Here is a 14321-nt window from a genome sequence, read left to right on the forward strand (position 1 = left end):
TTTCAGTCATAGAGCAATTGCAACATTTATTGAAGTGTTGGCTTTTTGTATTGATTTTTCAACACATTACAAAAATACATATATGTTCAAAACAGCAGATGTGTACTGCTCTGAAATCACTTTTTTTCACAATGATGCACTCCTCTCCAAAGGAACAAGGAAACTATTTTGTACAAAGAGTGTACGTGAAAAGTGAAATATGAAAATGTATTTAAAGTTACAGCTGCAAGTGCCATCACAAGACCTTCAGCCAACCACAAGAAAAAACAGCAAAGAAATTCAATAATGTCCATGGATGTCTCATAGAAAGTAAAGAAAAACAAACATTCCCTCACAAACCATAATATTCCCAAGCATAAGGTTCAGCTTTTAAGTACACTCATTTAATTTGAATATTTTTTTAATCATTTTGTTTTACATCCTTGAGGGATAGCTTCACCAAAAAAAAAAAAAAAACTTAAAGAGACCGTAAGTCTAATGGCACCACTCTTATTAGGAAAATAATAATAATCTGGCATGATTCTGCAATATTACATTATTTTAAAAATCATCTTCCCATACAGCGAACAAGTAATTATACAGAAACATATTTATGAAGATAAAATCCCTCCACCAGGATAATCATACAAAACTGCTATGGCATTCAAAAACATTTGAAAGAACATTGGAGAAAAACAATACTTTATTATCATTTTAAACACTTACACAGAGTATTTCATTAATGGCATACTTCAACACTGTAAACATATTGTAAGACTTAAAGTCCATGTGTGGTCTGGATCAATACCATCATTTCTATCTGATAAATTTCCCTACTTTTATGGCGCTGTGGGATTAAAAACAGGACCGGGGTATTTTGCACTTGTGCGTCAACATCTGTTAGCAAGCTGAATGTTGCTCTTCTGCTGATTTCACGCCTCATGTTAATTCACAGGAATATGTAGGAATATGTGGTAAGTGAATAGCTTATGGAGAGCTGCTCTGACCGTAATGTCATTTCCCTTGTCAAAAGAAAAATGCAAATTAAAAAAAAAGGAATTTTCATTGCAGGTACGTCGTCTTCCACACACAGATCCTGACAACAGGCCAGGGAGGCAGGACAAACTCTCAGGTAAGGATGATTCTGACAACTGAGAATAGCAGTAGTAGGATGAAGGATGTTGTCTCTGTCTCCTTTTATGTGGGTTTTCCTCCCTCCCTCTGACGCTCGTTCTGTGTCTACTCTGATGGTCCATTACAAGATGTGGCCACTCGATGTGCATTTGGGTACAAAAGCAAAACAAAAAAACCCAAAGGAAACCAACAAAATATAATTTTCATATGCTTTCAATTTCATTTGAATGACTCTTTTCTCTGGAAAAGGTCTCGCTTCCTCTCTTTTTTCCTTTCTCACACTTCTTCATTCCATAGCTCCCGTTCTTGAGTTTTTTTACTAAAAGAAAATCCCATACACAAGGTCACCTGATGCTACTGTGCTCAAAATGGTCATAACTCCTATAGGCTCTCTTTTTTTTTTAACGGGATTCATTTCAGAATGAATGATGCAGAAAATAAAAACCGTAATCCCCAAAAGTCATGAACATGCATACTGTCTCAAAATCTGTTAGTGGGAGTTAAACCCATATCACTCTGTGAGGCGAATGAACCGGCTTGCTTTTAAAAGCCTCACTAATGCATGAATCTGAGCTAGTGAACTGTGAAAAGACGGCATCGGAGAGAGGCTTAGAGCGCGCTGTAGTACCAAGAACACACGCGCTAACACATATTGATATGAATTTCATTTGAAACCATTTTGTGCATCCTAGAGGGGAGAGGCGGGGAGGTGGGCATGGTAGAGTCAGTGCTCGTCGGAGAAAGACAGACGCCATGTCCGACACTAGATGGAGATGGAGAATGACTAAGAAATAGTTACAATTGTTGAAGTAGCTTACAGTTAACAAATCTCTTCAGAGTAAGCACACATTAGATAGGTGTGTGAGTGGTAATCGTGTGGATCGGAAAAAGCAACAGTGGATGATGGTTACACTTAGCATTTATGGTGGATGATGCAAGCAGCTGGTCTTTTGATTGTTAAATTTTAGGCCTTTTTAATGTAAGATCAGGGCTACTTAAACATACATTTTAAAAAAAAGAATATATTTACAGACCATAAACAGGACTCTTCTTTTTCTCACATTAATCACAACTAGACTCAAAATATTCAACATATTAAATATGTTGGTTTAATCCTACAATGGGAATGTTCTGAGCATCAGTAAGGGTCCCTCTGTGAAGTGCAACCTTTATTTATGTCCTGACTGAAGCGAGGACAGCAATACAGTAACTACTCTTTTTTTTTAAATATTCACATGCCATTTTTTAAAAAGGGGGATGGCGAAAAATCCCTGAATAAATCAAGAGCATCGTATCAGGTCTACAGGACACGTTGGATTTTTCCAAAAAATCCAGCATGTGTTATTTTTTGTCAGGTTGACATTCAGTGCTTCAGGCCTGTGTGAGGGAATGGATTGTAGTCCGCTGCTGCAGCTAAGATAGAAAACAATATTTTTTACTTTTAAAAGCTAATGGCTTCATAAAACATTACTTTCACATGATAATAGGCTTCCATAAAGGAAAAAAAAAAGAATATTTAATTTTAGGGAGTCTTTCCAGATATATGTTAGACGCAAAAAATTTCCTAACTTTGAGCACATTTCAAAACTAACTCCATATCAAATCCCACAAAGATGAATCTGCACATGCCAAATATCATTACAAAAATCCAATAAATAAAGAAATTATTGCACAGTAGAAAGGCTCCATGGATTCCAAACTGAAAAACAAAATCCTCAGACAGTTTGCCAGGAAACACCAAAATGGTCATTCTGGACAAATTCTCATTTAGGTTTCCTTTGTTTATATTCTCAGGTGTGGCAGTTTCTGTGACAAATGAAAAAGATGAACATCAATCAGTCTCAATTTTTTTTTAAGAGAAAGAGATCATCCAGCCAAGCCCCATAGCTAAAGAAGTGGTTATAAGGATTCAGTGTGTGTGTGTGTGTGTAGGTGTGAGTGCATGTGGTGCGCATGTCTGTGTATGCTCTCTGTATACACTCTGTATATCTAACAGTTGCTGCCTTAACCTCTGTCCGCCTGCTCTAGTTTGACTCCACTGGCCATCAAATGTTCACCGTGCCACTTTTTCATGTGTTTCTCCAGTGTGCTGTAAACACTGAAGGGCATGTGGCAGATGTCGCAGCGGTACACCTCTTTTCCAAACTGCCCGTGGGTCTTCATGTGGCGTGTCAACTTGGAGCTCTGGGCACAAGCGTAGCTGCACAGGTCACACTTGTAGGGCCGCTCTCCTGTGTGGCTGCGTCGATGCACCGTGAGGTTACTGCAGTTCTTGAACACCTTGCCGCAGTACTCGCACGTATCGTTTCGTCTGTCCTTGGAGCTCGGGGGCCTTCCTGGTCCGGGCCCGCGCAGGAGAAGGGGAGTGCTGCTGCCGCTGCGGCCTGAGGCGCTCCCTCCTTCCATCAGCTCACCAGGTGGGGTGGAGAAACGAAGGCTCCCTGTCTCTGAAGAGGAATGCTCTGAGGAGGTGGCAAATGGTGACTGACGGGAATCAGTGAACCCCAAAAAGGGTTCTCTAATGAAGTGGCGTGAAGCTGCGTAACCAGCCAGGAGCTGAGAGTAGACGTTCTCTGGAGAGATAAGTGGTATGGTTGGGGGAAGCTCCAGCTGTTCCTTCTCAATCTTGATCCTTTTGTTGGAGGGACTCAGGCTGGTGATAGGGGTGGGCCGACGCTGGAACAGCCCAGGAAAGGAATCTGCTTCTGATACACTTACTCTGCCATTCATCATAGGCCTCTGATCCTTCTCGTGCTCATCCCGCTCTCTCTCCTGCTCCCTCCCGTTTTCTCTTTGTCTTTCTCTCCACCGTCTCCGTTAGGCTGTCTCTCCAGATTTCTCTTATTGGGATTAAATCGAAGGTGATTGTCCATGTGGTTGTACGGGTGCATGATGCTCACGCCACCACTGTCGTTTATTCTGTCCCTGCTTAGGAGCTTCTGTTCAGGAGACTGTGTTGGGCCATTTTCTCTGTTCTGGCCAAACTCCTGCGAGTCTTCACTCAGATTGGAATCTGGACGACATCCGTTCTTCAGTTCCTCCTCCTCCTCTTCTTCTTCCTCTTCTTCTTCCTCTTCCTCATCTTCCTCCTCGTCGTTGTCCATTCCCATCACTCTTGGCTCTGCCTCTCTGTTTTTTTCTCCGTCTTCCCCTCCCTCTTCTCTGTTTTCCTGCTCTGGAGATCCAGTCATAGAGCCAGGCTTGTTGTGCATATGTGTCTTCATATGCCTTTTGAGCTTGCTGGCCTGGGAACAGGCATGATCACATAGATGACACTTGTATGGCCGCTCTCCAGTGTGACTGCGCCTGTGGACAATCAGGTTGCTCTGGAACTTGAAAATCTTGCCACAGAACTCACAGGATTTAACTTTCCCTGGAGCCTGGTTTTGACCTTGGGCCTCAGGAGGGCTGCTTGAACCATGGCCCCCCTGGGGAGTGGGTGGTTGTTGGGTGTAGGTAAGAAATGCTGGGGGCTTGGCACCAGGCTGAAAAAGCGTAGGACTCAGAAGACGGTGTGTGGGTGGCATACGGTTGGGTGAGAGGGGGGGTGTGGGCCCACCACTATTGGTTGTGTTGCCTGCCAGTTCTCTAAGACGTCTGGAGAAGTCCATGGAAGGAGGTTCCATAGGTGTCATTCGCATTACCCTCTCAAAGGCACTGGGGTGCTGGGATAGCAGCCCCAACTCCTCTGGCCCCAGTGGAGGTCTTGGGGGAGGTGGAGGACTTACAAATGGTGGCGTTGCGGGCAGCCGTGTCTCCATGTAACCTGGGGGCGGAGGATGTTCCCTGAGCAGGGGCGCGGCCATGCGAAGAAGGTGAAATGGATTGTTGGTGTCACCAAGGAAGGTAGGAAGAGGAGAACGAGGCAGAGCATCAGCACCAGGTGGTGGAGGCAGAGCCATGCGAGGGGTGAGGGAGCAGTTAATTATGTGGTTTTCCAGGTAGATGCGGATGCCGTGAATGTGCTGGGCGTGCTGGAGCAGGAACCAGGCGCTGGTGAAGGTCTGCTTACACGTAGTGCAGATGTAGCTGGATGGTTCATCTTTATCTGTGGGCCAAGAAAATGATGAAAATGTTAATGTCGGTTCAAACAAACTGAAAAAAATAAAAAAAAACATCTGACTTAATTTTTTTTAATTTTTTTAATTTTTAATTTAAATCAACCTGTTGTTTTGCGAGCGTAAAGTTACGGTGAGTAAAATTAATTGTGCGCTTATGTTCTTGTGTGCTCTTCTATGGGCTTTGTCTCTGTGCATATAAAAATTTTGAGTGCTTGTGTGTGTCTACGGGCTAATGCAGATGGCAGGTACTGCCCTAAGGCCATGACACATTATGCTAATTCTAATGTCAGCTAAGCTTTAATACACAGATCCATCTCGTCTACTGTGTCATTTCCATATGGAGACAGGGGAGACGGCCAGGGAGAAAAAACACAGCAATAAAGGAAAAAAAAAAGAAATATGGGTGAGAGTAAGGGGTGGTGGTGAGACCGTGAGGCATCAGAGAGAAAAGGAGAGGCAGAAAAGGAGAAGAGAGAGAGGTGATGGAGCCGGTGTGTAAACAGTAAAGACCCCTCTGGTCTTAACACCACATCCACATTAAATGAAGCTCTACGTCACTGGTTTAATAACTGGTACAGTAAAGTGATCTGTTGTGGTTCACACACACACACAGCGCACACAGAAAGGGACCGAACGTCACTCAGTAACAAATTGCTCCTTTTAAATGGCGAGACTTAATAATCCTAAATGAATCTATCAGTCACTGCAGCATGGCACTGTCAGTCTGCCTGCCACTCATAAAAAAGCCAGGGTAGGGGGTTCATCTAATTCAACACAGGCTAGCGCAGAAAGGGCATTTCCACAGTCCCATGTCTGCTTGCATCTGCATCTACTTTATGATCAGCAGCTACCGCAAGCTGAGTCAAGTTGGTACGGTGGTCCTGAAGCCCAGAAGGAAAAACACAAGGGAGGAGAATTGGGTCTTGTCTCGAGTATTATGCGAACAAGAAAAAAGTCTTTAAGATGGCTGTCTGTCTCAGAGCCACCCATTGTCATGGAATGTTAAACACACATGCAAACACTGCTACACTTTCTTCATTTTCCTTCTCTGTCTCTCACATGTGCGACCACAAATTCACACAGTGCGGGACAGATGAGCGGAAGCTGATGTTGGATCGGTGTCTAGTACAGGAAGCTGATTTGGCCGTGTGATCGGTTTGGCTTTCCCCGGGGGAGATGGGGTCAGAGAAAGTTAATGAGGGGCTCATTTACTGATTCTGTCTGTTTTTCTCTGTTATTAGTGTAGCTCTGGTGCAGCCATCACTCGCACTGTTTGCGTGGGGTGGGACATGACCCGACTCCTGTTACTCGCGTGTGTGCAAGCGTGTGTGTGTGTGTATACATATGTGTGAGCACAAATGTGTGACTGTGTGTGTGTTTGTGAGAGAGAGAGAGAGAGACTGCGTGTGTGTGTGTGTGGGGGGGACAAGTAGTGGGCTGCCTGCCCGTGTTTAGTTTGGCTAGGCTTCACACAGCCGCTTGGCAGCGGAGAGCTGGGCAGCTTAACAGCTTTGGAAAGGAAGAAGAGAGCAAGAGAGGGAAGGGTAGAAGAGGAGGAGCAGAGAGGTGGAGGGACTTTAGGGGCGAGACATGCTTGAGTACACATGTACATTCACACGCATGCACAATGACACACTCAAGCCATTTACATACCCTGTGGGACCCAGAGGGGTGTATGGACTTGGGAGCTAATCCTATCAGTATCCCAGGATCAATATAAAGTGAAGAGAGGTTTCATTAACCTGCTAATTTACCAAATTGTGTCTCTCTCTCTCTTTTTTTTTAAAGAAAATTGTTGATCTATTTTGGTCTACACACAGGGCCGTAACAAACAGCTAAACAATCATTCAACACCACCGCCCCCACAACCTTCCACACCATCAACGCTATGGCAACACATTTGCATCTTGTCATATCTTACATTGGCGAGCCATATGTTGTTAAAGGAAGCGTGGCAGCTAAATAGAGTGGCAGCTGATGGCTACTGCCTAATGACGACCTAAGACAAATGTTACTAACTTCCTAAACAAGCAAGCGAGGCAAGCACGCAGACAGGGGGAGGGTAAGAAAACAAGGAGAGGAAAACAGGGGGGGGGGGGGCCATGATTTATTGACTGACAGACGTAGAGACAAACATATAGATGGATGTATGGATGGCTGGATAAAACCTCCTGTCTCTGCCCATGTGTCCACTCAGCCGGACTTTTAGACAAGACAGAGATGACAGAAAAACCTGAGAGTGGCATAAAGACCAGCTCTTTGCCCTTCTCTACAAAATGAGGGCTAAGGGCCAGGAGGCCTGGAGGAAGTTATTAAAACATTGGCACATGCATGAAGCTGAGGTGGGCCAGTAATAATGCTCTCCTTCTCTCCCGGGTTGGTTTTTTTACTAAACCACCAGCCCAATTAACCCAGTCTTCAGGGTCTAAGATCTGAGCTTTACATCAGATTTTATTCTTTCCAGATTGCCTTTTATAGCCATTATTTTTCCTTAAAAGTACAAACAAAATGCCAGTGAATGAAGTGGAGCCATGGTATTGACTGTATGCATATGGCCAGTGTGGAGAAGTTGGTCTGAGAATGCAAGGGCAACACATAAATGCCTGCACCATATGCCTACAAATATAAGGCTTTGCCTGAGACCCCCCACCCCCCCGTGCCCCCACCCCAGCATTTATTTTACACTTGCATTTTTTTAGGCCCCTCATCAAGAGCTCAAATCCAGGAAGGCTTACAATAAGACCACAGAAAAATAACCCAAATTCAAAAGCTTAGCGTTCAATAAGACGGTCGAAGAGAACCGACAGATAAACGCTACGTAGATGGTAATAAATATTCACCAAGGCTTGATTCACACGTGCAAAGCTCAGAGGGAAAAATCATAATTAAAAATAAGGAGATTTTTTACTCTACAAGTGTCTCCACTGTAGTACACTCAGGGCATAAAGGTGAAATATAATTTGTCCTAGGAGCAAAGTTGGTATCAGGCTGTGAGTCGGGAGGCAGGTGATGTGTTACAGTACAGTTGTTACGTGTGTGTGTGTGTGTGTGTGTGTGTGGACTGCATCAGTCTCTAGGTTCAGGTCTGCTCTACTGCTCCAACATTCCATCAAGGGCGACAGAACGCCGCAGCGACAGATTAGCATACAGAACAAAGCCGCCCGTAGGCTAGGCCACTGGGACTGAAACCTGCCCCTGCAGCCTCTCCTCTACCTTTTCTGCATGCACACACACTCTCTCACACACACACACACACACACACACGTGCATGAGCCAGTACATGCCTTCTGGGTGTAACGTGTGTGTGTGCATGTGTCTGTGTGTGTGTGAGCGCGCGTGTGTGTGTGCACCTGTCAGGGGTTAGCTGACACCTCTGCTGCTGGCAAAGCAACTCCTCATTAGCATGGCTGTGATCTAGGGGTCCCCAGGGGTCCCAGAGTCTTCTGCTCACCCCTGTCCCCTCCCTACACCTCTGCTCTTCTCCTCCTTCTCACATCTCCCATCCTTTCCTCCTGCTCCTCCTCCACCTCCTTCTTCTTCCGTGCCCCACTCCCCTTTGCTCTGATGGCTTGTTTGTCATGAAGAGGGCTAATCAGGGCCACGTAGATCAACTTTTGCGACGCGCTCGTCTTTGCATGTTTCACCGGGGATGTGGACCCAGTGTGTTAAGCCGCGGCCCCAGAGAGCAGCAGATAACTGTCACACGTATGTAGTTGGAGAAGTAGTGAGATACAGAGACGGAAAGAAAGAGAGCGACTGCGGAGGGTGGCAGTAGCAGGCAGGGGGTAAGGCTCTCACACAGTGTGACTGGCTCCATGTTAACTCGAACCAGCTTTGGCCTGCTAACCATGTACATCTGTGTGTGTGTGTGTGTGTGTCTGTCTGTCTGCAGCCAATATGACCATCTGAAATGCCTGACAGCCCAAAAGAGAATTTAAAGACACAGTTCTTAGTTTCTGAAGTCAGAGAAAAGTGTAAGGGACTAAAGGCACTATTAAAAATATTTCTCTCCCATTGGCTAAATATACTTCTCCCTTCATTTTCTCTCTCCCCCGTCTTCCAGTACACATTAAGCACTTGTACCAAGTATCAGTGTACTCCACCCTGACCCTCATGCCTTCTGGGATGCGGGTCAAATGAACAATAAAAGGGATCAGGTATCTCCAACAACTTGATCATAGACACGCACACATACACGGTGCAAGGCCAGCTGTACAACAATACAGGAGTCAAAGAGGCTGTCATGTAGCACAACCGAGGGAGCACGTTACTGCCATGGGGCAACTTATCCCAGTGAGGGCAAAGGGGACATGCTGTGAAAAATAGCTGGATCTCGGTCACTAAAGAACTATGACTCTGGCATGGTGAGGACAAGGAGGAAGGAGAAAAAAGAAGGGGGGAGTTACACAGCCAGACAGGATAGAGAGGATGAAAAGAAAAAAGTAAATCTATGAACTGCATTAGCCAAGACCTCGGTGACCTTTCTCTAAGACTGAGTCACCATCAGCTGTGAAAACTATCCCTGTCTGTCTGTGTGTCTGTGTGTGTGTGTCTGTGTGTTTTGGTTTTGAGAATATGCGAACACATCATTTGGAGTTCCCTGTCTGTCATGTAATGATGATAAATGAGTGACAATCAAGCTGGAAATAGAGAAGTGAGATGAAGAAAAGGAAAAAAAAAGATGGTAAGATGTGTAGGCAAAAGCAACCAGGCAAAAAAAGGGAAAAAGAAATGGAGAAAAAATAAATATATATAAAAAGGCCAGCCACTATGGGAGCAGATGCTGTGCATTGTTTTGCTTTATCACCTGCATTTCCATTTTAAACGAGAGGCAGTTTACAGGGTCTTTTATCTCTCATTCCATCACCAGCCCACTTCACCGTTACACGGTAGCGGAAACAAATCACAGAACTTAAAAGGAAAAAAAAAAGAAAGAAACAAATGCAATGAGGTAATTTAATTCTGCACAACGTTGCTGATTTATAGGAGAAGCTGCTACTGAGAAGCAGAGAGTGTTGATTTTCTTCTTTGAGAAAATTGCCCACCTCATATATAACACATAATAAATGTGATTTCTTTGGACAGGTGATGGCATCAAATGACAAAAAACTAAAAAAAATTAAATAAAATTGAAAAGAAAAGAAAAGACAACAAAATCTATGACAATAAAAACTGACTTAGTGGACTGCCACAATGTTTGCTTGTGGTTTCAGCTCAGAATGAGCTGCAGTTGAAGCATTTAGGAACTGCAGAAAATCAATTTCCTAGTCATTGACAGTGGGAAGGAAATTGACTTTGACATATGAGTGACATGCAAATTAAGCACTGTCGGCTTATTAATTTTTTTTTTTATCTCACTCCTCATTTAATATAAACATTGCATTACGTATATTATCTCTATGAAAAAAAGGTCTTTATTTGTTTTCTGCTTCATGAATTAAATTAAACAAAACACCCTATAGCATTACAGATAGGGATCCCAGTGCTAATCACAGCGTGTGATAAGTACATATAGCTTGTGTCTCTGTGTGTCTATGTATAATTGTAGGTGTTTGTGTGGAAGGTGTACAAACAGCAACCATATTCAGAAGGAGAATCTGAGTCAACCATTCTGTGAGAGGATACTATATTCTTTCGGCAGTAGTAATGTTCCCCAGCTGGCCTCTGCCGTTCGGAGCCAAGCAGCCTTAACTAGCAGCCCACAGGAAAATACCACTGTGGCCCTGAATGAAGCACACAAGTCCTTCCAGCCCAATCAGCCTGCTATAAAACTTGCCCCTCACATGCTTGAGGAATGGCGTAGAAGCCATTCCAGTGACTGAGAAACAGAGCCTGAACATGCATGAGCTATTTCACTATTACGCTACATTTTCCTTCATTTAATATTTAATTCCTGCAATTTAGGGCTGTGAGAGGATACAGTGCATTTCCCTCTGCCTGAGTGCAGAGCAGAGACTGCGAGGCTAGAGAGGGCACCGGCAGCGCGGCATCGTTTGACACCATTTTTCGAGCTATCTAATTAGTGTTAGCTTACTAAACTGAAGTGACAAAAGCAAAGAGAGAGTCAAATTTATAAATAGAGCAAAGATGTTCTCTCTTTAACTGCTCTGGCAAATCAAAACTGTATACATATCACATGTATAAAAAAATTAGAAATGAGATTATACACATGGCACAGAGCCCGACAATTTCGGAAACGACTTCCTGCAGTCTTTTTGGATTATATGTTTTATAAATAATTTAAAGATGAATACAAAATGTGTACTTGAAAAAGGCTAGATTTTATTTTTTACATTTATATTTTTCAAATATTATCTGTTCAAAGTCATCTCCCTGTACCTGGAGACTACAACGTTGTAATATAAGCAAAGGTCGAAACTTTACTTAAAGCAAACAGACGAGATGATCTTCTTATCTACCGACGAGATGCAAACTAGGGCGGTTGAAATGTTCAACATTAATCACTTTATATGTAAGCTATGATTCAGTTTTCTTCAACTAACCTAAAGCACTTGGGAAGGGTATATGTGCAGTTAGATTAAAATAATTATGCAGAAATAATATTTTTTTCGGTCTGTAGCACTTTTGTAATGTTAAAAAAAAAATTTAAAAACGTATCCTAATCTTAATCTTTTAATCTTTACTCCTCTCCGTTGATCTGTCTCTCTTTGGTCTTTAAGGCCTTTAAAGACTCGAGGCACATTGTAAGCACAGCTCTGGTCATGTCTCCAGGTGAATTCTGTTCTCTTTCTATCTCTCTCTCTCTCTCTCTCTCTCTCTCAAGTCCCAAGAACACACTCAGGTAACCTCAAATGCACCCCTGTGCTCACATACAAATGCAGACATGCAGTGTGTATAGATTCATCTCTTGACACACACACACACCCAGCACATATTTATGAAGTGACATGTGAAATGTGTGATGGGGCTGAGTTTGGCCCCAGGCTTCCCCCAAATTGGTTCTCAGTGGCCTCCCCTTCTCTCTTTCTCACTCTCTTCTTCTCTCTCTCATTTCTCTCATTCCCTTTCTCCTCTCTCTCGTTTTCTCTCTGTCTTTCTGGCTGTTATCACGCTGATACATTTCCTGCTTCTGGCACGGCTCCTGCATAGCTTATGGTTAAAGAAAGCTTTCATCTATCCACTGCCTTCAGGACACACACTCACTCACACACACACACACACACATACCCACACATATATGCAAGTACTGGTACAGGCCAGCGCTGCCCCGCCAGACCACAGGCCTAGACATGCTCCGCTGGCACCAATCACCCTGATAACATCTTGGGCTTTATTTCATTTTGGCTTACTCTGTTCTGCTCTGGGAAAGACAGACACAGAGGAGAAGGCTTTATGGAAGAAAAAAAAAAAGTATGAATTGCACCAGTATAGAGGGAGAGCGAAGCCCCATAACCTTAAGCAGTTAACTCCCCTGTCTGCAATGTCATCTCTGGACATGACAGTGCAGGCCCTTTTTCAAACGTGGAACACAGCAGAGCAGATGTATTCACTTAACTGGCGCTGTGGGTAGAGACCTAGTATTGTAGTGATGTATGTGCATGGTTAACTTTTCTTTCTTTTTTTTTTTTCATTTTATAAAAGGAGGCAAATCCTGCAGGTAAATGTGGTGTGTGAGGGGAGCACTTCACCTGAATTATTAACAGCAACAGACAGGTTAACAGACAGGTTTTAACCTGTCTAGATTTTTTTTGTGTGTGTGTGTGTGTTGCAAGAACAGAATTAATTAACCTACCCCACTCCAAAATATTGAGTGTGTAATTTGAAATCCTACATGTGTATGTATATATAGGTACAGATAAATATATGTCTATATATGTATATATGTACACATATATTTATATAGAGAGTATAACAATGTAGAATCAAGCATTACAGATTTTAAGCGTTCCCAACCCGTCACACAACTTTGAACGTGGACTGAACGGTTGTTCTGCCGGTGCAAAGGTTGAGCGCGTTTTCATTTGTACACCAGATTTCGTTGGCTGCTTGGCGTTGAAGTGACAAACGGACACGAAAGACGCTTGTCACGTGTTTGTCTGCGTCTGTGTTCCCTCTCGTAGTAATTGCCCAAGACAAATGAAATAAAAGGGATGAAATAAGGGGAATCATAAGGGTACCATGAAAGGCTTTCAATATCTCTCGCTGCGAGGCAGTCTGTAAGAGGGAAAAATATAGCCATAAATGCAGTCTCCTCATTCTCTCTCCCCGCCACACCGCCCAATCAGAAAAGGGCGATAATAAGATAAGGAGATCGGAACAACAACCACGAAGCTTGACTAATGGTTGGCTTTTGTACCCCTGAAAGCCAACACACACCACTTTTTAACAGAAAAACTGAAGAGAGAGCTGTGGTCACAAAAAAAACCAAAAACAAATCCACCTATTTGGCCCAGAGAGGGGCAGATTATACTGTAGGGTAGCTCACACAGTAGCTGAACACACAGACGCATGAGGAGTTTTATCTACATGTTTCTCTAGAGGAGAGTTGTAACGAGCAGCTCAGCAGGTTCACCCATCGACTGCGTTTCGGCACTCTTTCAACTGCTAAAAGCACTGAGAATGTTGGTGATGAAACGTGAACCGCAGAGTGAAGAAGCAAGACGAAGCTAAATAAGTCGAGTGCACTCAAAATTTCTGAGATTTTCGCTATTTATGCCTAGGACATAAACACGTTCACGGATTCGCAGCAGCTCGTGGTCCAACGGCAGCGAGGCCGTGAAGCTCACGTCGGCACTTCACTTCCAGCTCCACGCAAAGTGGCGTGTTTGTGTTGAATACCAGCGTGCCACCATCACTCTCCATGCGTAGCAGGGACAGGGTGTGAGGTTTCTAATGCCTCTTAAGTAAGGCTGTTAAGGATCACGGAGTCCACACATCTGGAAGACACAGTCAGTCGACACATGCTGAAAGTTAGCGGTGGCGCTCGCAGTCCAAATTAGTGGCGAGTTTTATTCCCCCGCTGTGGTAGGAAAATATCAAATCTGCTGCCATATGAGTGCCATAAAGCTGGCTGTGGAGCGTTTGATGCCTTCATGTGGGAGCCTTTAAGCTGTGTGTCTGTGTGTGTGTGTGTGTGTGTGTCTGTGTGCTCACTCTGAGTGTGTTTGGTGGGAGATGCAGGCCTTA

At 43.8% G+C, this 14321-nt stretch overlaps 1 protein-coding gene across 1 annotated transcript in view; it reads right to left on the reverse strand.

The window, feature by feature from the left end:
- The window catches only part of LOC103380708 (B-cell lymphoma/leukemia 11B-like), a 28083-nt gene continuing 13762 nt past the window's right edge, over window positions 1-14321 (reverse strand). Inside the window, 2 exon segments of the mRNA XM_008312754.3 lie at window positions 1-3908; window positions 3911-5161. Coding sequence (XP_008310976.2) covers window positions 3118-3908; window positions 3911-5161 — 2042 coding nt within the window. The 3' untranslated portion in view covers window positions 1-3117.

This window comes from Cynoglossus semilaevis, chromosome 7 (genome assembly GCF_000523025.1).
Source record: "Cynoglossus semilaevis isolate Cse_v1.0 chromosome 7, Cse_v1.0, whole genome shotgun sequence".
NCBI lineage: Eukaryota > Metazoa > Chordata > Actinopteri > Pleuronectiformes > Cynoglossidae > Cynoglossus > Cynoglossus semilaevis.